The sequence below is a fragment of the Physella acuta genome, unplaced genomic scaffold (genome assembly GCF_028476545.2).
Source record: "Physella acuta isolate Inbredline_101_S28 unplaced genomic scaffold, ASM2847654v3 ptg001650l, whole genome shotgun sequence".
Lineage (NCBI taxonomy): Eukaryota > Metazoa > Mollusca > Gastropoda > Physidae > Physella > Physella acuta.
In genome coordinates this window covers 83,619-108,434 of record NW_026733164.1, presented here as the reverse complement: position 1 = coordinate 108,434, position 24,816 = coordinate 83,619, and the positions used below count along the sequence as shown (strand labels likewise).

The 24,816-nt window shown below is 36.4% G+C and overlaps 2 protein-coding genes across 2 annotated transcripts in view; both read left to right on the top strand.

Moving 5' to 3' along the window:
• The first annotated feature begins 976 nt into the window (after positions 1 to 976).
• On the top strand, positions 977 to 14,192 carry LOC131929562 (endoplasmic reticulum membrane-associated RNA degradation protein). The gene is made up of 17 exons (XM_059285828.1): positions 977 to 1,129; positions 1,357 to 1,458; positions 1,629 to 1,718; positions 1,939 to 2,036; positions 2,250 to 2,380; positions 3,044 to 3,158; positions 3,365 to 3,467; positions 3,669 to 3,698; positions 3,863 to 3,931; positions 4,497 to 4,637; positions 4,765 to 4,839; positions 5,598 to 5,668; positions 6,031 to 6,156; positions 6,390 to 6,474; positions 9,304 to 9,485; positions 10,121 to 10,234; positions 14,048 to 14,192. Exons 1-17 carry the CDS (start codon positions 977 to 979, stop codon positions 14,190 to 14,192), a joined length of 1,830 nt encoding a protein of 609 aa, XP_059141811.1.
• Positions 14,162 to 24,816, top strand: part of LOC131929564 (uncharacterized) — a 50,538-nt gene continuing 39,883 nt past the window's right edge. Inside the window, exons 1-2 of the mRNA XM_059285832.1 lie at positions 14,162 to 14,197; positions 24,157 to 24,202. The gene's annotated coding sequence lies outside the window, so the exon portion shown is untranslated. The remainder of the gene's footprint in view (positions 14,198 to 24,156; positions 24,203 to 24,816) is intronic.

Here is a 24,816-nt window from a genome sequence, read left to right as displayed (position 1 = left end):
TAAAAACACGTCAGATTTATGCTTTGAGCCGTATGTATTTTTCACTTCAGTCTTGTTTTAATTTTATTTTCAGTTTGTAATAATACTAAATCTAGTAGTTGTGTTAATTATAAAATGCCATACTAGATATATAAGCCATAAGTTATTAAAATTGCATGGCACACATACTGCACAGATCTGATTCAGAATGTATATTTATGGACTTCATAAATGGATGATCCCTTTTTTTTCCACAGAGCTCTTTTATGTCGAAAATAAAAAAGCCAACTGTTTACATTGTACGATCTTAGTGATGACAGTGTTGACACCCTCTGTTCCACTTTCATTTTCACTATTAGTATTAGTATTTGTTAAATAAATAGAAAAGAAATGAAGAACGAGTAATGAGATGGATTTGAATCTAGATCTACTCCTTTCGCCGAAATATTCGACTGCTTTGAGTCCTAGAATCCAGCAACTTCTGTGTGAAGTCGGTGTCGGTGTCCATTCTGAGCCGGCTGGAGAGACAAGCCCGACAGCAGTGGCAGACGATTTGTCGAGTTCTTTGCATTTCACAGTGCCATTGGTCACACAGAAATGTTGTTTAAAAGAAAACTATTTTGTCTTAATGACTTTTGATCAGAATGGAATAATTAACATCAGTGGACATGGTACCACAACTGGCAAGTCTTCCCACTTCTCAGTCCTGAGTTAGAGTTATGCTGAGTAAATTCATAAAAATAGATCTAGATTCTAGATCTATTAAATTTTTTAATCCAGTGTTATGAGTTAGAGATTTGGGATAGACATGTCGATCTAGATTCAATATAATTATGATTTAGGCCATTCTAGGCCTAGTGAACGAACCTTTTATATAACTTTCTATGGGGCTAGGCTTTGTGTTAAAATGCTTAGGTGTACATAATATATATTCATATTACCTTATGATTAGGCTAGTTTTTCTCTTTTTGTGATTGCATTGGGTTTTTTCTTAGGCATGGGTGTGCAAGAGATTGATCTCTGCTATGAGGACTTGGTCAGGAATATGGCACATATTTTCAAATTTTCTGAAGAGCTGGTGTCTGGTTTGTCTCAAGCAGAATTTTTGACAGCTTATGGTGAATTTTTTCAGTGGACAGCTAACAGTGATGTAAGTATGGAAAAAAAATGTTTTTAATTTAAGCTTATAAGAAATATAACTTTAAAAAAAATTATAGCTTAATTTCTCACTGTGCTTTAAGAAATTTTTAATGGATGACTTACAAATATTTAAATTAATATAAAAGACATTTTAAGATTATTTTAATTTTAAACTTGTGATTTTAAAAATGGTATCTCTGCTAATCAGATTTAAAGAAACGTACTTTAATGTTTCAGTTGTTTATAGACTGCTTTGAGCTGTTATCTCACAAAAGTGGAGCCTATGATATTCTAGCTCTACTACTTATGTCAGGAGGTTTAGAGAGAGCTCTTGGAAATGTGAGTTAAATAGTTCATTATCATCATCATCATCAACATCTCTTTACCCCTATTGGGTTCATTTGGGCACCACAGTTGACTTTATAATTAAATTATGAATAAATAAAATGAAAAAAAAAGGTTTTATGCTCATATTTCAAAATTCACATCTCTATCTAATCTCTCATTAGTTATATTTGATGAAAGGCAGCCAGTGTCCAGCTTTACTTAAAGACTTGTTGGTAACAAAAGAACTACAAGATATTCTTGGACTCCCTATTGTAAGTCAAAGTCATTTTTAAAATTAAAATAAGCACAATGATTTTAATAAAATTATGACTTTTGAAAACATGATATACTTTTGTGTTTAAAATGAGATAAAAAAAATTGAATTAAAAAACCATTCAATCACTTAAAAGTATTTTCTGAAATAGTATTATTAAAACTGTTTGTGATAATTTTTAGTTAAAGTAGACTTAAAGGTTATATTTTGTTTTGTAGATTGTTGTACTCCATGTTTTACTTGGACCACCAGTGTCAATGAACCTTAGAAATATAGCATGGCATGGATTCCTTTCTGATAATGAGCTGCCCAGAAGGTATTCCAAAACTATTTTTTTTAAATTTGTTTCAGGCCAATGTTATTTTATATTTTTCTATTTTTAAAATATTTGTTAACTCAGATCAATGTTTATTTTTATATTTTCTTTAAAGTAATTTCACCATCTGCTAATGTTTCTAAGCTTTCTTTTCAGATGGATTTTATATGAAAAGAAATACAATTTGTCTACTCCCTGTTTTTAATTGTACAGGTACATCTATTTTTTACTGCTGCTCTCTGCCAGTGTTGGGAAGATGCTGAAAGAGGGAGGGATGACCAGAATATGTGCAAGAGAATATGTCACACTTTCAAAAAGTGATCACATGCTGAAGCACATGCCAGGTCGTTCCATTATCTATTAAACTAAGAACGAACTTAATAGATAATTAATAGCTTTTGATTTGCTTACCATTTGGTAACTTTTAGTCACTGTTATGTTACATTTAGTTATTCAAAGGTTCTAAATTAAGATGTACCATGTGAATGAAATAACACACATTTAGTAGATAGCGTGGCCCAGCGGTTAAGAGCTGAACTGCAAACCCGAAAGTCTCGCGTTTGAATCTGGGTTCAGAACATTACAATGTCCGAGAGTCTACCCCTTGTATGCTGTGGTCGTTAAAACAGATGAACTCTACTTGGGCACTAATGAGAAAAGATGATGATGAGTAGGCAACATTGTCACTCTTTTGTACCTGGCAGTCAATTGGGCAGAGGAAGTAGAGGTAATCTGTTTCTATGGTCTCAGTACATAACATGATAGTGTGCTCATTCAATGCCCAGCTGCCTTACTTACCCCAACATGAGCCAGGTACATGTTAGTGCTGGGTGGACTCAGAGAATATCTTACGGATGAGTCTTGGATCCAAACTCGGTAGTTTCAAGTTACTGTCCAACCTTACTATCCCATAAGTAAACAACATGAATTAAATTAAATGAATAAGGGAGACAACTCCTGAAGAATCAAATGACTAAAAATCGTATTTGTACCTTATGTTTGAACAGAAATGACTGAAGATCATGTATCAACCTGTGAGCAGCTGGTGTTGGGTAGTTGGCTTGTAGCAGACACAAACAGAAACCTGTTCAAATCCAGCTTCAGCCTATACAGACAAGCAAAGTAAGTGCAGTGAACTATTTTTGTCATTAATTAATTAGTGTTGACTCGTAATACTTAATTGTTTTGGAGGGAATCTCTTCCAACACAAAATTTAGAACATAGAAAAAGTGTTTACTTGGATAAGGTTTATTTATTTTTTAATAATTATTCTACTACAGTCTTTTATTATCTTCCAAAAGTTGTCTTGTATTTTACTATATCATTAGGTTTGGCTGGTGCGCTGTTCAGCTGTTTCCATTACTGGAACATACGTTACGTCGCCTGTTCGTTGTTATTAACAACTGTCCAGAACGGCTCATTACGGCAGAGGTATGTGTCTCACAATACCATTTACGCAATTTCATTTATTTGTTTCAAATATTTAAAAAAAAATTAAATCATGTTATATAAACTTAATTTTTATATTTTATTTTAAAAATGTGCTAAAAATTTTATCTTTGAAATATAATGTATACTTTTTAAACACAATTTTGTTAATTTTACCTTGACATTGTTCTTCCATGTCAACAGGCAACTACCTTGTATACAACTTTTGAGGAGGTGAGTAAGATATGCTATTTTTAACTTGCCATGTAACAGAAATATGTTTGTGATCTAAGTCATGGAGTTTGAAGCTGCCTGCAAATTAATATAAGTCATGAAATATGACTGAAGTCACCAACCAAAAATTGATTTAGATTGCAGTTCACGTAATTTATTTTCAGATTCTTGAGCCCAACTTGCCAGATGGCCTGGAGAATAAACTTGTTCCTTTTGTTGGTGAAGCTTTAATGGTGAGCCATTAGTTATCTGTTTGTATAAATATGATGTCAGTATTCTAAAAAAGAAAGCAGGGAAGGCAGTGGAAGACATGGAGGTGCACAGCACAGAAGCAACTGGCACAGGCAGCATGGGGGACTGCCAGAAAAATTTGCAGGAGACAGAGAAAAGTGGAGGGAGCTTTCTGTGGCCGCCCCCATGTGTCTTGGGCACAAAAATGGAAAAGTTGATGTTTCTGAATCGAGATATCTTTTTCTTTTATTTGTCTTTAAAAGAAAACAAAAGAATTATAAAATAAAAAATGGTTTTTCAAAGGTAAATAGGTCTATAATTATAAAATAGAACTCGTTATGTTTCATGGGCATAGATTTAAACAGAATTTTAAAAATTCTATTTGCTGTACTTGAGATTAAAAATGGTATTAAAAGTTCATTGCCATCAATAAAGATGCCTCAAGTATTTTTATTTTTCCAGATCAAGAGGGGGGTGGGGGGGGGGGGGGGGGACGACCCCAGCACATTATACAGTTATGCAGATATTTTTTTTTCTGACTTTAAAAAAATTTTCCACCCTGGGTAGAATCTGTTGCTGGATCTGCTTGTCTACCCCAGTGGTCCTAGGGCCCGGGACAAACTAGGACATGGCGAGGTGGACTACAATACGGTCCCAGAGAGCCTTCCTCTGGTTCTTATATACATCTTCAGTGAACTCGCTGCTCTGGTGAGGAACTTTAGAACAATATCCTCTGCTATTCCAGTTTTTGTTGGATTGGAATAATAATACAAAATGTTTTTTTTTGGGGGAGATATATATTATTTTTATGCTGATGGATTGGAAATATTTTCAGATTACTGCTGATAAAAGTTCAGAGGTCAAAGGCTACACATCACTGTATCATCCTGTTGCTCAGCTCAAACAAAAGGTGAAATCTCTGATCTTGTTTTAAACCAGGGGTTCTTAACTATTTTGATGGTACCGAACCAATTTTCATATGCGGAATAACTGAAACTTTCTTAATAGTTCTATCATCCGCACTGACAAAATCCAAATTGTGAATCATATGAATCAGCTGTGTTACTTGACCTCAATCAAACCCCTGGGTCTGACTCACCAAACCCATGGGGTTCAATTGAGCCCAGGTTAAGAACCCCTGTTTTAAATATTAAACTTTTTTCTTCTTTTTCCTTTTTGCCTGATATGGAACAGAAAAACTGAGACTACACGTCCCCAACTAAATTTCTTTCTCACTTTAGGCTATGTCAGTACAGATTTGTGCTTCATTTATTCATGTTATTCATACTCATTCATTTGCAATTTTGTTGACATTTTTGTATGATTATAGAAACACTACATCCCAAAGCGGCCTACATCTCTATCTACTATTAATGTTAACGATTGAGGGAAGTTTAATGCTAATTATATGTCTCATTTTGCCTCATGAGACAATGTAATTTTGCACCGGTAGATTAAGATGTTATATATTTTTTTTTGGTGCAGGCTCTGTTGTTTCTGATCATGCCAATTTTAGAACTGTGATCTCTGCTACAGTTAATGCTAATTATTGCTTTTCTAATAATTGGATAACTTTTGGTAGGCTTTTTTTTAAGCTGAGGTCAAAATTCAATGTTTTATATGAAAGGAATTTGACAAAGATTTGATCAAAATCTGGTACATCCCCAGATAAGAGACCTATCAAGCTTAGCAGGTCAGATGTCAAAGGTTTTGTGTGTGTTGCCAGATTTACAACCACGGTAAAAAAAAAATTGTTTATTTTCTTGTTAGCTAACAGATTAATATTATTTTCTGTCAATATTGTTTTAATCAATTTCATATGTATTTTAATTTTTGGAATATAGCATTTGTTACCGTAAAAAATGAGTTACATTTCATATTTGATACAAAATTGTTTTATTGTAAAAAATAATTTTCATTTAAACAATTTATTTTTTAATTTCATAATTTTCAAACTAAGTAGTAGATCACATACTATTTGACATATCTTAATTTTTCTGTTCCCAAAATATAAGTTGTCCATATATTCCCTGTAACCTTTTAAATTAAAATAGTTTCTTTCACAGTTTTAAAATTTATTTTCTTGCCAATTTTACTCCAGTGAAGACAAAGATGTACTTGAAGCTTTCACCAAAAACAACCCAAAGTTTCAGGACATCCAGAGAACATGTTGCCAGTTTGTCCAACAGATTAAAGCTGGCCCTGAATTGGATCCCCTGTTGCTTAAGTAAGATCCTGTAGTTTTAGAGTCTTGTTATTTTCATTTTGGCTGGGTCACGTCAGCCGCTGGCCAGATGGCCGAATACCAAAATATGTCCTTTATGGGGATCTTACAAGACCCAAAGGACAACCCCTGCTAATTTACAGAGGTGTATGTAAACGAAACATGAGGCAAAAAGACACAAACAAGCACATGTAGGAGCTGGCCCAAGACAGAACAATTTGACAATTTGAAGACAGGCCGCCTGGACTGATTCCTTCACTGCTGAAGGAAAAAAGGGCAGAGATAGCCACTGAGAGGAGAAAGAAAACATCTGCACAAATGGTACCAACCAAAATGATATGGCAGAGATTTCAAAAATTGGCATGATTAGCCACAACAGAGCCTGCACAAGATGAAAATAACATCTTGGTTTATGGACATAAAATTCCATTGTCTTACAAGGCCAAAAGGAGCCACATATATTGGAATATATATATATATATATATATATATATATATATATATATATATATATATATATATATATATATATATATATATATATATATATATATATATATATATACTAGCTGCATCCCGTGCTCCGCCATGGTAAATCTTTTTTAAATGTACCAACTTGGGAATAGAACAAAACTAAACACAACACAAACGAACGCAAAAAAACAAACAAACGAAAAAACAAACATAACACACATAACACTCATAACATAAACTCAATTTAAATTTAAATGTAATCATAAAGGCATATTGCTCACAGTCTAGCCCGTATGTTTTAGCAAAGTGCGTGTATTTAATATTCTCTTTACGTTATGCAAAATTGTACAACCAGTGGAAATTATAAAATAGCTCTATGTCGTTATATAAACAAACCCAACTCTTTTACTTATAATAAGACACTGCGGTGCACTGAAAAGCACAGCATGGTGCGATGTTTACTTTTATAGTTCCAAAATCTATAGCGATGACAGAAGGACTGACACACTACTTGCCTGCTTATATTATATATATATATATATATATATATATATATATATATATATATATATATATATATGTGTGTATATATATATATATGTGTATATATATATATATATATATATGTGTATATATATATATATATGTGTATATATATATATATATATATGTGTATATATATATATATGTGTATATATATATATATATATATATATATACATATATATATATATATATATATATATATTCCAATATATGTGGCTCCTTTTGGCCTTATATATATATATATATATATATATATATATATATATATATATATATATATATATATATCTATAATATAATTGGGCTGAGCGTGTCCTTCCGTCCGTCATCGCTATAGATTTTGGGACTATAAAAGTAAGCTACGCACCATGCTGTGCTTTTCAGTGCACCGCAGTGTCTTATTACAAGTATTAGAGTAGGGTTTGTTTATATAGTGGCATAGAGCTATTTTATAATTTCCACTGTTTGTACAATTTTGCATAACGTAAAGAGAATATTAAATACACGCACATTGCTAAAACATATTAAAAGGATCAATGTCAAATATAGTTTTCGTTAATATTCCCAGAAAAAAATGGATATATTATCATGAAATTAGGTCGAAAAAACTAATTAATTCAACTTTTTTTTGGTATTTTTTTTGCAAGGGAGGTAATTTGAAAATATATTTAACTCATCAATATCTAAGTTAATTTTTTTTTATTACTACCGCATTGATTATTATATGTTAAGGTTCATAATTAAAATAGAAAAATGTTAAGATTATTTATATTATTTATTATTATTTTCTAATTAGTCTATGATTTCTCAAAAATCACTATCTTTTTGCTTTTGTTTTTCGGTGTTATGAAAACAGATGGTGAAATTAGACTTTTTGAGAAGAATGGAACGGCTCTCTCTGAGCGCGGACGTATGGGAAAATGTTTTTTTTTAATATTCAACTCACTCTCAATAATTTAAGTTAATTTTTTTTATTACTTCCACATTGATTATTATATGTTAAGGTTCATAAGTAAAATAGAAAAATGTTAAGATTATTTATATTATTTTCTAATTAGTCTATGATTTATCAATATCACTATTTTTTGTTTTTGTTTTTCGGTGTTAACAGATGGTGAAATTTTAGAATTATAGTATAGAGAATGCTGAAAAGGCTCTCTCTCTCTGGGCGCGGACGCCTGTGAAAAGCGTGTTTTTCGGTGGTGATTCTAATTACATTACCAATGTGTTTTCTTAGAACCATAAAAGTAAACACCACTTGCCGTACATTTATTTGCATCGCATTGTTTTATTGTAAGTTATGGAGTAGAATCTATTTATGTGACCTAAATAAAGGCTCTCTTTGGGCGCGGACGCCTAAATAAGCGTGTTGTTTGGTGGTGATTCTAATATTGTGGCTGTGGTTGTGTTGTGGTTGTGTTGTGGTTGTGTTGTGGTTGTGTTGTGTTGTGGTTGTGTTGTGGTTGTGTTTTGTTTGTGTTGTGGTTGCGTTGTGGTTGTGTTGTGGTTGTGTTGTGGTTGTGTTTTGTTTGTGTTGTGGTTGCGATGTGGTTGTGTTGTGGTTGTTTTGTGGTTGTGTTGTGGTTGTGTTGTGGTTGTGTTGTGGTTGTGTTGTTGTTGTGTTGTGGTTGTGTTGTGGTTGTGTTTTGTTTGTGTTGTGGTTGCGTTGTGGTTGTGTTGTGGTTGCGATGTGGTTGTGTTGTGGTTGTGGTTGTGTTGTGTTTGTTTTTGTGCTGTGTTTTTGTTTTTGTTCTGTTCCAAAGTTGTACATTTAAAAAGATTTACCGTGGCGGAGCACGGGATGCAGCTAGTATATATATATATATATATATATATGCATACATACACACATTTTATATTTTATTCTAGAAGTCATCTATATATGTTATTTATTTTGTTGATAAACATAAATCCAACTCTTTTAAGAGGTGTAGTTTAATTTTATTCTAAGGTCCCACCAACCTTTTGAAGAGATGGACAGCATGGTGCATTCAGCTCTATCTGGTGTCAAAGCTCAAACATTACACAGGTGGCAGGTAGGTGGCCTATCTTCTTTTTCTACATTGCATCACCCTTAGATAATTCATCATTTAAAAACAGCAATAACAACACATTTATTTTACCGGACAGAAGAACACAAATGTTCAGGCAGTGAGCGAGTGCGAGGTGGTCAACCTAATGACCAGAATCTTGAGCGAGACGGAAGTCTGCATCCGCCAGATCACGTCTGCTCTCCAGCTCAGGCAAGGTCAGCTCCTGAAGAAAGAGCTGAGGTCAAGGCAGAGAGACAACCTTAAGAGGCTGCTGTCTGTGTGAGTTGTTTTTTTGTTGTTGTGCTTACTTCCCTTGTATAGGGGTCATCCGTTTATGTCATCTCAAAAATTTTGGAATTAAGACCTCTTCCACCCAACCAAACACCTCCAATTTTGATGGAACAGGTAAAAAAAAAATAGTTTTAAAATTATGACATTGCTTATGATATGGATGACCTTAGTGAAGGTATAGATACCGTACTATATATACATGTTGGGATGGTTTTTTTAATTTTTAAAACTTTTGCAGTCTTCTTATTTTTTACTATTTTCTTTTTTTTTTCTTTGTACATGTAAGATACAAGTTTTATGTTTGTTTAAAATGTAAGCACTTTTACATGGACCCCAAAACCCCCTCACATCCCCCCATCCTTACATGTCCACAAACGTTGATTTTACTTTATCTCCCGACCCCCCCCCCCCCCCCCCACTCAATGTGGACGTCATAAATGAATGACCGCTCACTGTGTGTTATAAATTATCTTGTTACTGTTTCTTTTCTTGTCTTATATCCAACTTGTAACTGTTTCTTCTATTTTATTACTATTATTGTTGCTGTGTCTTTTGACTGTGTCTCTTGCAAAAGTGTCTCATATTTAGTTACTGTTTATGCTTACATTACAATCCTTTTTTAGCCTGCCTTATGCCAGTGTTTTTGTCAACTCCATCATTACTTTATCCACCTGGATATTTTCACACCTGGATAATTACTGCACATTGGATCAATCCGCCTGCAAGTCTATACAAAAGTAAGAATTCATTTTTTTTGTTTAGGACACAGGAATATTTTATTTAAATTTTCACTTTTAGATAACAGATAAGGTTAGGTTAGGTTCGGTTTAGGTTTAGGTTTAGGTTAGGTTTAGGTTAGGTTAGGTTAGGTTAGGTTAGGTTAGGTTAGGTTAGGTTAGGTTTAGGTTTAGGTTTAGGTTTAGGTCTAGGTCTAGGTCTAGGTTTAGGTTTAGGTTAGGTTAGGTTTGCCTGTCGCCCCTCCTGGGACATAGGCCGCTGACAAGAGCTATCCAGCATCTCTGTCCTGGGCTAGTCTCTCCAGCTGTCCCCACGTGTATCCAATCTTCTTGGTGTCTTCTTCCAGGTCACGTAATGGTGGTCGACCTGGTAGTTTCCAATACATATTGGCTTCCACCACCCGGCCTTATAAATTCTACATCGAGAGATCCATTCTTCCCCTGGTCCAAGCTGTCTGTATTTCTCTTTGTCTGTGTTTCTGTAGCAAGTTGGTTTTTATGATATAAGGTTGCTCACCTTATGCTCAACCCCCAACCTTATGCTCCACCCCCAACCTTATGCTCAACCCCCAACCTGGAGGACCAGGGTGCTAGCTTTTGTCTGACCACTACCTGCGCAGACCTTCCCAGCTTGGTTGAACCTGCCAGGAGTTTACACTCCTGATATAGCTCTGGGGGTCGTCAGGGTACACAAGCTGCCAAGCCACGACAAGGCCCTAGCACCAGATGACAGTAGATATCAGATTAGTCATGATTATCTTTTAATTAAATATTAAACAAGCAACAAGACACAGTACCCATTTCATTTAAGCAATTTAAAATAGCCAATTCGTAGAATCGTTGTGAATAATATAAATATGGAATATTATTATTTCTACTCATTAAGTAACTGATACAGTTAATAGTTTTCTATTTGAACTAGAGTCAAATGATAAATCTAAAATCAATAAATTCTAAAAAGTAAACAAAAGATGATTTGAGTATACATATTAAGTAGAATAATAACATGTTCCCGATTTTTGTTAGTTTTTACTTCTGAATTTGTCTGTATTAAATACTTATGTAAAAAAAAAAGTACAGGTTGTCTCCCTTAGTTTTTAAAAACTTTATAAATGGGGAATAACTCACTGTTTTTAACTTCAGTGAATTATTTTTAAAAAACTCTAAATTTGTCAAAACGAAATGTCCATAAAACAAACAGGTGAAAGAACAAGGTTGTTATTGTATATTTAAAAAAAAAAAAGAGTTCATTTTTTAGATACCAAAATCACCTCATATTTGAGTTCAAACACGATTTTATCATAGATAATAGGTTGGACATGAATTTTGGTTAACTTCACTAAGCTTTTTAATGCGATGTTTTCTTTTAATTAATTTATAATTTTAGTGATTTTTATTTTGAAATTTATGAAACAGCATTGTTGGATGGTAGATCAGTTGACTCCTAACCCAAAAGTCTTGAGTTCAAATCCGGGTTTGTGACAGTACACAACCCTGAGTCCATCCAGCTATAATGGGTACCTGACTCACAAAAGGGAAAGTTAAAATGACTGGGCATAGTGCTGTTGTGTAACTCAATAGCGCTACGAATATAACAACAGATGCCATTGAGTTGACTTCAACACTTTATTAGTCATAGAGAGAAAATCTCTGACAAAAAATGGCATTATAAAAAAGATAAATTAGTTTATAGACCTAGTGTAAATTGATAAAGTAGAATCTAGATGCATTATAAAATATATATTAGCTTAAAATAAGTATAAAATGGAGTAATTAGCAGATGCGCCCATTATAAAATAGACAATGTTGTTCATCCATGCACAGTCATATAAAGCTAGCAGGCCTTTTATCTAACGACAAACAAAAAGACTGTAGGACTATAAGGCCAGAGTAGCACATGCAGTGAGTAGCACACACAGAGAGTAGCACATGCAGTGAGTAGCACACACAGAGAGTAGCACATGGAGAAAGTAGCACACACACATGGGGTAGCACATGCAGTGAGTAGCACACACAGAGTAGCACATGGAGAAAGTAGCACACACAGAGAGTAGCACATGCAGTGAGTAACACACACAGAGTAGCACATGCAGTGAGTAACACACACAGAGAGTAGCACATGCAGTGAGTAACACACAGAGAGTAGCACATGGGTCCTGCAACACATACAGACATTAACCCAAAGAGTCTCTTGTACTGTAGTTGTAAGCAGTGTGTTAAATAGCATCAGCCATTACCAGTGGGGACATAGAGACAGTAGCACATATTTAACCCCAGAGGTTAACCTTAACTGGGTCTAGAGACAGTAGCACATATTTAACCCCAGAGGTTAACCTTAACTGGGTCTAGAGACAGTAGCACATATTTAACCCCAGAGGTTAAACTTAGCTGGGTCTAGAGACAGTAGCGCATGTTTAACCCAGAGGTTAACCTTAACTGGGTCTAGAGACAGTAGCACATATTTAACCCCAGAGGTTAAACTTAGCTGGGTCTAGAGACAGTAGCGCATGTTTAACCCAGAGGTTAACCTTAACTGGGTCTAGAGACAGTAGCACATATTTAACCCCAGAGGTTAACCTTAACTGGGTCTAGAGACAGTAGCACATATTTAACCCAGAGGTTAACCTTAACTGGGTCTAGAGACAGTAGCACATATTTAACCCCAGAGGTTAAACTTAGCTGGGTCTAGAGACAGTAGCGCATGTTTAACCCAGAGGTTAACCTTAACTGGGTCTAGAGACAGTAGCACATATTTAACCCCAGAGGTTAACCTTAACTGGGTCTAGAGACAGTAGCACATATTTAACCCCAGAGGTTAAACTTAGCTGGGTCTAGAGACAGTAGCGCATGTTTAACCCCAGAGGTTAACCTTAACTGGGTCTAGAGACAGTAGCACATATTTAACCCCAGAGGTTAACCTTAACTGGGTCTAGAGACAGTAGCACATATTTAACCCAGAGGTTAACCTTAACTGGGTCTAGAGACAGTAGCACATATTTAACCCCAGAGGTTAACCTTAACTGGGTCTAGAGACAGTAGCACATATTTAACCCCAGAGGTTAAACTTAGCTGGGTCTAGAGACAGTAGCGCATGTTTAACCCAGAGGTTAACCTTAACTGGGTCTGGCCTGGACAAAAACGTCCACCAGACAATGTGGGCACTGAAAAAAAAAAGACCTTGGCCTGGAATAATTGACCTGCCGGACTGACCATGACCCACATTGAACAAGTGCCCCGTGGGGCCGGGGCAGCTAATTTGCTAAAGTTTGATGTATTTGCTCACAGGCAGTCTGCTTAGTGGAGCTTTGAGAACAGCCCTTAGACAACTCACTGTGATGGGTTTTTTTTTAAAAAAATAAAGTTTGGACCATAATTATTTGGCAACGAAAACTCTAGACATAGGTCTACAGATACAAACAAATTTTAGGGCATTTATGAATTTTTTCCTCCAGTATTTTTTATTTACAGACAAATATTAATTAAATAAATAAATAATTTTCCAATTTACTTTGTTTCTGGTGTAATTTTTAATATCATTTAGTTAATTTAGTTAATTGCACTCAAATAGTTTAAAAGAATTAAGAATTTTTTGGTAAACTAACTCACCATCTTACTTCTTGTTTTTTATTTGTTAACATATTTTAGTAACAGTAACCACACTGTTTTACCTGCATTAGCATGCAGTGGTCAAACACAAATCACCGCAGTAAAATATTTATTTAGCCGGGCAAGGAAATATTTTTGGTCAGTCCGCCGCTCATATTTTAAACTAATATTCCTAAAATGATCACACGAATTCCTAAAATTATCCAGATTCCTAAAAAGCACGCTCCAAGCTTGTGAGAACTTGCGGAGTTATTCCAGTGTGGATGTAAACAAGTGGACCCAGGCGGAGGAGCTGATTTTAACGCAGCTTAAGGCGGCAGTGGATTGGACTGGGAGATTTTATTTCCCCTGAACAGGGTAGGAATATCCTGATGTTATTGCATTGATTATAACACAATGAAGCTGCATCATATTGATAAAGCTTCATTTAAATATCAATACATCAAGGTAAAAAGTTACACCTTTTGAAACCCGGATGGTCAGCGGGGCAGGTGAAGTAGAGTTCACCTGTTTCTCTGACATCGGCCTATAGTGTGGTCAGCATTAGGCCCAGCTGTCTTTACTTCCCCTAACGTGAGGCAGAGCTGGGTGGACTCAGGGTTGTCCCGGGGACCCGAGTCAGAGATCCGAACTCAAGCTTTCAGGTTGGCAGTTGAGCGTTCTACTCCCGGCCAGAGGCGTAGCGTGGGGGGGGGGGGGGGGGGGTGGTACATATTTTAGCTGCAGTTTTGCATTATAAATATAAAAAATACATGGGGGGGGGGGCAAATCAAAAGTTTGTCCCTGGGCACCAGGAAGGGTTTGCTATGCCTCTGCTCCCGCGTTCCATATACGAAAATTTGCTATATTTTATTGATTTTTATTTCCCAAAACCAGCTGCTCTTATTCCATTTTTTTTTCAAGATTTATTAACAAGTTTGTTTTAACTCCAGTAGATCACTATGGTAAAAAAAATGGTCACGAGATCTCCTACCATTGCTACTTAACAATTCAGTTTCATTAAGTGCTTGATATAAAAATGTTCATGAAAAGAAATCTTAATACCAGTGTGAACATTTTAAAAAGAAATGAAGTTAAATTAGTCTGGTTCTGGGGAAGTGATCAATTTTGTTCAAATAACCGATGCTTGGGGATTGTGTACATAATATCATAAAAGTATTTTATATTTGAACTACTACCATAATCCCTATATAACGTTTCTTAGAACACCCCCATAGCCCTTCCCTTCCCCACTCCCTATTATTAAAGAACGTTTATAAATACAGAACAATAAACTACAAAGTTGGTTTCTAGCATGTAAAAAAAGTAAATACAAGTTACAAGTATTGCTGGTCAAAACATAGTTTGAATGATAATACACAGAACTTCAGCACACATTTGGAAAATGAAACACTTAATAACTAATGTAGAAATGAATTTTAAAATCTTATTAATGAAGAAAACATTTGTGTTGAATATACTCACAACATAAAAAACATAAAACACAATTGAACAAAGTATCAAAACACCGCCTCACCCCATATAATACAAATTTCTTCTTTGTTCTTAGTGAAAAAGTTGGACAGGATTTCCTCTACAAAATTAAGTAGAAGGCGTTGATTATGATTCCAGCCTGCTTTTCTTTTCTGGATTCGCTTCCATGCCTTTTTCCAACCAAAAACAAATTACAAGGCAATTTCCTCTCCTAAACAAGCGGCTAAATGTTTTGTTACATCTAATTTATAGATAGGGTCTTTGTTTTAATGACATTACAAGACAATACATGTTTGCTTCTGTTGGGTTAGAGCAGCTTTGTGTTTCTCTGATGGACAGTGATTTGAAGTGGGTGTTACTTTGTACTCGGTCTGTTCCACTGTCAAGAACTTTAGGTTTTTATTTTCACAGAGAATTTTCTGAATCCAGTGTTAAATAGATCCATCTGCAAGCAAAACCTTTCATGAGGGTGGTTTTTATTTGCATGTTCAAATCGATCATTGTAATGTTAGTAGAATTGGTAGCTAGCTTCACATTTGTAGTATGTGTCGTCCTTGTGTATTTAACCATGATGTCCGGCTAGTTTTTTTTTTTGTTTTTAGAAGAAAGAGAAATTGGTGTTTTAAAAAAAAATCATCTGCAGTTTTAATAGGGGGGGGGGGGGGTTGTAGGTTAAAATATGACGCCATCTTAGTGGGGGGGGGGGGGAGTCTGGGAAAAGAGTGGGGAGGTAAAAAGCGTAAAAAAAACGTGACGTCTTTTAAGGATGACCACATTCATTTTTGTCTTTTTTTTTCTTGCCTTCTGTTATATCTGGTGGGCTGTTGTCTTGTTTTCTTTTTAACTGGTGTTTTGTCAAGGTTTGCCCATGGTTTTATTTATTAATTATTATTATTATTATTTTAGCCCCAGGCATGTAATTTACACCGTCAGCTTGCGTTGCCATGTTCGCTTTAGTATTACAGTTTTCATCCTCGGCTTGTGAGGACTGATACAGATTTACATAAGCAATACTTCCGTCTGACATGTACTTTCATTAATTTTAAATGGTTTACTTATATATAATACAAAACGTATAGTTTTAATTTTATTTAAGAACTGAAAATGTAAATGTGTAATTAAATGGGGAAATAAAAAAGGACTATTTTTTTTCTCTGTGGGGGTGGGTTGAGGGTGTCTTAGTTTATAACTAGAGTATAATTAATTGTGGGATAAAAGCAGATTTTTTTTTCTAATTTCAATTTTATTTTTAACCTGAAAATGTAAATGTGTAATTAAAAGGGTGATTCAATATGCTGTGGAGAGAAGAAAAAATAATGTTTTAAAAAAAGTAATCGAGCAATTTTCTTTTTCGGTGGGGTGGGTTGAGGGAGTATTAGCAGCGTAGCGAGGTCGGGTGTCACCCGGTGCGGCACTTAATGGTGTCACCCCCCAGAGGCGTAGCGACCCTTTCAAGTTTTCGATTTGCACCCCCCCTCAAACTTTTGATTTGCATCCCCCCCTTCAAGTTTTCGATGTGCACCCCCCCTCAGACTTTCAATTTGCACCCCCCCCTCATGTTTTTCTCTATTTATTTTGCTATTTTTTGCCTTGGTGTCACCCCCCCCCCCCCTAAATGGTGTCACCCGGTGCGGTCCGCACCCCCCGCCCCCCCTCGCTACGCCCTTGAGTATTAGCTTATAGCTAGAGCTAAAAAGGAGGTAGAAAGAGGATAATCTTATAAATATTCTAAGCAGCATGGATGATAAGTAGAGTAAAATGACACACAACCTCAAGCAGCTCCATCCACATATGTCCCTGGGCGCCAACCTTAAGGGGCGCCAAAATGGGTGGGAAAAATAAATTGAAAGCTTGAAGGGGGGTGCAAGTTTAAGTTTAAGGGGAAGGTGCAAATCTAAAGTCTGAGGGGAGGGGGAGGGGTGCAAATCAAAAGTTTGTCCCCGGGCGCCAGGAAGGGTCGCTACGCCTCTGCTGCTACCTTTCCTTTTTACTTTCTCGTATATACGTAGTATAGAGAAAGTATTGTAATCGTGCAAAAAAAAAAAATCGAGATTTTTACAAATCTCGACGTTTTACACCTCACTGATACGGAAAAACATAATTTTGCAATCTTGTCCGTATGTCTGTGTGTGTGTCTGTGTGTGTGTCTGTCCGTGTGTAAACACGATAACTTGAGTACCGTTACAGCTAGGTTGATGAAATTTCATATATAAGTATTTTATCAAAATCGTAGATCCGTATCAACTTTTGAGCGATTTCCGATAACCGGAAGTGGTACTTTTCCTACTTTGAATTTTTTAAAAGCCTATAACTTGAGTACTATTTCAGATAGATAAATGAAATTTCACATGTAAGTAAAAGATCTAATTCTCTACCTTCTGTTAAATTTTGAGTAATTTCCGTTGACTGGAAGTAGTAATTTACGCTACTTCCGATTTCTCAAAAAACTAATGTAAATTTTTAAAGTACTAATAATATTGCGCACTATTATACGCGTTTTTATTCGGCGTTTGCTTGGTGCGCAATGTTTTTTTTATGAGATTCTATTCTATTTTTAAAAGTTTAAGTATTTAAAATGGATTAAAAATCATAACTATATCCCCAGTTACCATCCCCTGTTGTTTTATATAAGAATATTCGAGAAAGTTTAGGGGAGATCACTACCGGTTTATTTATTTTATTTCAAACATTAAAAAATACAAATAATAATTATTAATTTTGTGTGTTTATAGTTTCAAAGACATTGATCAAAAATGGTTTAGTATTTAAGTGAAGAGAGTAAAATTGCATTAAAAACAGATATATATATATATATATATATATATATATATATATATATATATATATTTTTTTTTTTTTTTTTTTTTACTTTTTTTTTTTATTTAATACCTTTATTTTCAAATAGAAATAATTACATCAGCATATACAAATGTGTGTGTGCTTAGTCTTTAACATAGTTCAAACATTAACAGAAATTATCATTACATGAACATAATGGTGAACATTACTAAAAAAAAAAGATCAACAATTCAAATGAAGATAATTAGAAAAAAAGATATACAAAAATGTTTTTTTTTCTTACTTTTTTAAATATGTTTTTTATTTTTTTTTTAAATGGAATATAAACAATTGGAGTGCTAGAGACAATGTAATGATCATTAAAGGAAAAAAAAAATAGATTTAATGTAAGATCATTGTCAGGACGAAATGGGTTTTCGAATTGTAATATGAGCTACCCTATGACGATTTATATTTTGAAATTAGGCATTTTTACTTTAAGTCAAACCACTTTGATAAAAGTATTTAAGTTAGCATAGGCCATACTGGACTGAAAGTCTATGTAATTATGTGCATTATTTTAACATACATATTGCGTAGCTTTTGTTCAAATGTAGTGGTTGTTTCCCTTGGTTTACGCTAGGACATAAGCTAGCAACGAGAACTTTGTTGGCAACTCCCTTCTGGGCAGTGGCGTAGCGAGGTCGGGTGTCACCCGGTGCGGCACTTAATGGTGTCACCCCCCAGAGGCGTATCGACCCTTCCCGGGGACAAACTTTCAAATTTTCGATTTGCACCCCCCACCCCTTTCAAGCTTTCGATTTGCAACCCCCCCTCAAGATTTTCTCTATAAATTTTGCTACTTTTTGCCTTGGTGTCACCCCTAAATGGTGTCACCCGGTGCGGTCCGCACCCCCCGCCTTGCTACGCCTCTGCTTATGGGCAGTTTTCTTTTAAACATATTTTTCTCGGGGGGGGGGAGATGTCAGCACACACCCTGAATAGATGCCTGTAAGAAATTTATTCTAGGCTAGTTTCTCCAGCTGTCCCCGGCAGCAGAGTTTTTTTCCAGGCATCTCTTTCCCCCCCCCCCTCCGAACGAGATGGAATTTGTATAGTAAACATACACTTTTACTAGTGTTCGCCCCCCCCCCCCCCAAATGTTGAATGCCCCCCCCCCCCCAATATCAAGTGCCCTCCCCCCCCCCGGAAGAAACACTGTCCGGCAGCAGAGGCGTGACGAGGGGGTGGGGGGGTGCGGACCGCATCGGGTGACACCAAGGCAAAAAATAGCACAATATAGAGAGAAAATTATAATTTCACTTAATTACATGATTAATTCGAGTGTTAAATAGTGTTTTAAGAGGTACAAATCGAAAGTTTGAGAGGGGTTGGGCTGCAAATCGAAAATTTGTCCCCGGGAAGGGTCACGACGCCTCTGGGGGGCGACACCATTAATTGCCGCACCGGGTGACACCAGACCTCGCTACGCCACTGCCCGGCAGTATTCCATCAGTCTCGCAATCAGGTCTCCTGGCTGTTCTTGACCCGTCTCTGTGTAGTCTCTTGACCCGTCTCTGTGTAGTCTCTTGACCCGTCTCTGTGTAGTCTCTTGACCCGTCTCTGTGTAGTCTCTTGACCCGTCTCTGTGTAGTCTCTTGACCCGTCTCTGTGTAGTCTCTTGACCCGTCTCTGTGTAGTCTCTTGACCCGTCTCTGTGTAGTCTCTTGACTCGTCTCTGTGTAGTCTCTTGACCCGTCTCTGTGTAGTCTCTTGACCCGTCTCTGTGTAGTCTCTTGACCCGTCTCTGTGTATCCTCTTGCCCAGGTGATTCCTGTCTTACCCGTGGGTATGTCCAATACATCATCACTTTTCTGGAGGAACTCGTATATATATATATATATATATATATATATATATATATATATATATATATATATATATATATATATATATATATATATATATATATATATATATATATATATATATATATATATACCTTGAGCAAATTTGCCTACTGACTCGCTGAACCATGGCGAACCTAAGCCATCCTCGATTAAGTTTGGCCTTGTGCTAATGTGCCAGCCTCCATGCGAACAGTGCTGACGCAGTTTTTTTTTTCTCCTTAAGACAACACGTGAATAATATGTTTTCTTCCCCACATGTTTTTCCCTCACTACAGTCATGGGGTTATAATGATATAAGTCAGGGGCTTATTAATTTGAAGTTTTATCAGGGGCTTATGTTACCGTGGTCGGATGGGAAAAGCTTACTGCTGCTAGCCCGATGATCTCGAGTTCGGATACCGAGTTTGTCTGTAGAACGTCCGTGAGTCCACCCAGTTCTTATGGGTACCTGATTAGCGTTGGGGAAAATAAGGCGACTGGGCATAGTGCTGACCACACTACCCCAATGTATGCCGAGGGCTTTGAAACAGATGAGCTCTACCTCATCTGCCCCATGTGTCTTTGGCACGAACGGGAAAATATTACTTTTATGTTGTAACACTTTTAAAGTAGCATTTTTGTTACAGTTGTAATGTGCCATTTCTGTCACAGTTGTAACGTAACATTTCTGTTACAGTTTTGTAATGTAACATTTACAGACCCATCTTGTTAAAGCTGAAGTACAACATTTGGGACCCTTAAAGTCCGAGGCCCTTTGTAACCCGGTCAGCCCCCCCCCCCCCCACTCTTAAATCCGTGTAAGTGACGAACATAACACGAACTTCATTAAATCACTCTGCACATTTTTTTTTCGGGGAGAAACAGGTTTGGCTTAAAGTACTGTTGGCTTTAGCTGTTCTGTGCAACAGATTTATGGTTAGGTTTAAGGTCAAGGCGTGTTTCTGTTTCCATTAGGGCTGTTACAAAGCCATAACAAAGTCGTAACAAAGACGTAATAAAGACAATGCACACGATTACTGGATAGTCGCTACAACATTACAATATATCTTTTGTATGTTTTAGAGAGCAGTATTGTGAACATGTTTTCTTTGATACTGACCAACTTTTTTCTGCTTGTTAAATGGTCGCACACATATATTAAAACCTCAAGATGTCGGGGGGTATCCTTGTTTTATATTGTGTTGCTGTGCGTAATTGTAAAAAAAAAAAGTAATGTGGTATAACGTGTCTGCTTTGTTCTTAATTTTATTTGTTGAGCTGCATTTCTTCTATTTAGTTAAATGTGTTTTCTTTTTTTTTACTCTAAATCATCATCATCACTGTCCGTCACTCATCATCCCTGCCCTCCTCCCCCCCCCCCCCCCTTGCTGGTGTATGGGCCGCCAACCATAGATCTCCACAGTCCTCTATCCTGTGCCATTTTCTCAATTTGACTCCAGGTGAAGCCCATCTTTGTGGTTCCAGCCTCAAGGTCTCGTCTCCAGGTGTTTCTTGGTCAACCTCTTTTTGCGCTTTCCTCGAGGGTTCCACCTCAATGCTTGTCTGGCGATACTAGTTGGCGGTCTGCACAGTGTGTCCACTATCCAACCCTATCTTCTTTTACACATTTCTTCTTCATCAGAAAGTTTAAACGCTAAATAAAACTTAGCAATTCTTTCTAATTGAAGAAATAGCAAGCAGTTTTTATTATATTAAAAAAAAAAGATGAAAGATGCTATTCCCAGGTACCGTATCGTTGTGACTTGTATCTTATGGTTTGTATGGGGTAGCGGGTGGGTCAGAATTGAATTTTGTTGTTGAGATGATAGAGGTTCAGCAAGCTGATTGATATCATGAGGGAAGTCTAGAACATTACCCCCCCCCCCCCCCCCCCCGAGTCAATACCCCCTCCTGTTGATTTTACCCCCCCCCCCCCCCCGCTTGCATGCTGAAGAAACCTGACTCTAACTCCCAAAAAATATATCTAACCCTAACCCCAAAGCAACTTAGTCTTACATACGTTTTTCGAAAGTAATGAGTACCTGTAATAAACTTTTCTTTGCCTAAAACTCTATCTGGAATCACTATCTCGTGTTCAAGGTTTGACAACGTGTGGGTTGTTGTTATGTGTGGTGCTGTTTTAAGCATATTGTTTGGAAAGTCATTCGTTATTGGTGTTATGCTTGCTACCCTTTGACCTCTAAAGTTAGCGACTCTTAAGAAACTTTATCTAGGTGACTCTTGTGCTCTATAGCTTGCTGCTCCTGCTTCGTACATTTTACGGCGTGGTTGCTTGTACGTGTATATTGTATCTGTGTTCGGCTGACTGATCTTCACACTTGGATAATTTGTGTGGTAACTGTATACGGTTCACTGTTCTTCACTCTTGAGATCGTACATTTGATTGACTGATCTTCACACTTGGATAATCTGTGTGGTAACTATATACGGTTCACTGATCTTCACACTTGGATAATTTGTTTGGTATCTTTCTTCATTTCACTGATCTTCACTCATGAGATCATAATGTGTAATGTATCTGTGTTCGGTTGACTGATCTTTCACTCTGTGAGATCCTATGTATTGTAATTCTTCGATTTACTACGTCACTCTTTGAACATTTAAATTGTATGTTCACGGATCTTTACGATTGAACATATTCAGTGGATAAACACCCCTACTCCAAATAATCAGTTAAGCTAAACAGCCAGGCTTAAGTTTTCGACAAAAAAAAATCAGGTCACCACGGAAGCTGACCTCAACATCCCTGGCACAAATCGTGAAACTTAATGACATCGTAATGTTTGGTGACACTGATCTTCAAATCAACTGCAGCAAAAAACTCTATGATCGTGTTGTCGTGAGCCTTCTTTACGAGAAGAAAGATCTCGTTTGTAAAAAAATTATTTATAGAATCCAAAAATAGATCCTGGATTTATTTCTGGCGATCCGAATTGTATTTTTAGAATTGAACCCCCCCCCCCCCCCCCTGCCCCAAACACACCTCGTCCCTTCCCTTCATCACGTACTCCAAACTTGTACGCCGTACGGGTCATCCATCGCGCTGAGTTTGCGCAGCGGCGCTGGGGTCAAGAATATCCCGCGTGTTTGACCAATACGGGCCTTTACCAGACTGGACACCGTCATGGCGGAGGGTCGCGTGGTGCTAGCGGTGGCTTGGGTGCGGTCTATTTTTAGCAAGCGGTGTCGACACAGCGGGGACATGCGAATCTCCCGAAAAGAATGGGTCGCTGTGCCCGATTTAGATTTTTGCTTGCGCCGCGGCTAAATTTAGCCCGGGCCAAACGTTGAGTTTGAGACGGCTGTACCGTGTGACGCCATTGTAGAATTAACTTTTAAAAAAAAAATTTAAAACGTGCACTCTTTAGGACGCAATGGGTTAATCTCCAACGTTCAGAAATAGCTCAAACTTGCGATGTTTCAATACGATTGTATTGGCACCCCCCTCCCCTCCCCGGTTGCGTAAGAGAACCCCCCCCCCCAATGTTTTGGTTCTCTTGTGCCAGTGAGGATTGTGAGGGCTCAGCGGCGAGGTTCATTCAGTCATCTACCCTTTGCTGCTGTAGTTTATAAAGCCAAGGGAGGGCGTCGTCCGGCCATACCAGTCTTGACCGCTCGGCTCTGACGATACCGTCGCTGTTGAACATATTCAGTGGATAAACACCCCACCCGGTTTTATATTTTTCTTCTGCCTGTGGATTGTGTTGGATCTAATTGGATATTGTGGTGATAATTATACTTTGTTTTATTTCTATGGTTTCAAGTTTTTAAAAAAATAAATGTTTTATTTCTATGGTTTCCAGTTTTTAAAAAAATAAATCATTTTTTCATGTTTTTCCCATATCCATTCGTTAATTTTAAATTTATATTTAATTATTTATATGCGTTAGGAAAGTGTATTTATAATTAATCTTGATAAGTCGACTACTCAGAAGTACGTACTATTATAGTATAAATAGCCGATAATGTGATAATTAATTATTCTGTATCAATCACCAAAAAATTTAAAATAACCATAAACCGGACCATAACAAAAAAACATTAAAGTGTCTTTATCGGGGATTTCCGTTATATAAATATGTATAGTTCTTTATAATCGATAAAAATGGGACAAGTTTTTAGCAAGAGTATTTTTTTAAAATATTTATTTCACAGCAACTGGTAGCTGTAGCTGTCTGCTGAAGCAAGAAAGACAATTCATGTAAGTACAACAAAATTATCGATTACTTCCCTTGTTGTACCCCTGGGTTAAATTCTAAAAAGTATCTCTCAGTGGTTACCTACTCAGCTACTCTTAAAAGCTGATATACTAAATGAGAACAGTTTTCTCACATATGACCACTTCGTGTTGCCATACTTTCCTGATTTATGTCTTGAATATAAACATTCACTCTTCTGACATATGACCACGTCGTGTTTCCATACTTTCTTAATGTATGCCTTTAATTTTACTATTCAATTCATTCTTCTGTTTTGAAGAACGGCTCTCAAACAGCCACGTTGTCTAGGCCCCATGGTCTGAAGACAGAAAGATGTAAGTTTATTTCATTCATCCTCTCTTTCTTCACTCTCAATAAAGAAACGGTTGAAAAAAAATCAAATCTTTTGTTTTTTAATGGTGCTCATTGATTCGCCACAGCCACACGAAGGTTGAAATAGTATCCTATGTTAAAGGATACTTCAAATCGAAATGCATTTATGAACACACTCTATCCCAATACATGTCTTTTGTCCTAACTAACAATGTTCTAAATTAAACATTGCTGTTGTTTTTTTTTCTCCTTGTTCTTCTTCCTTTTTTAGACTAATTAATTA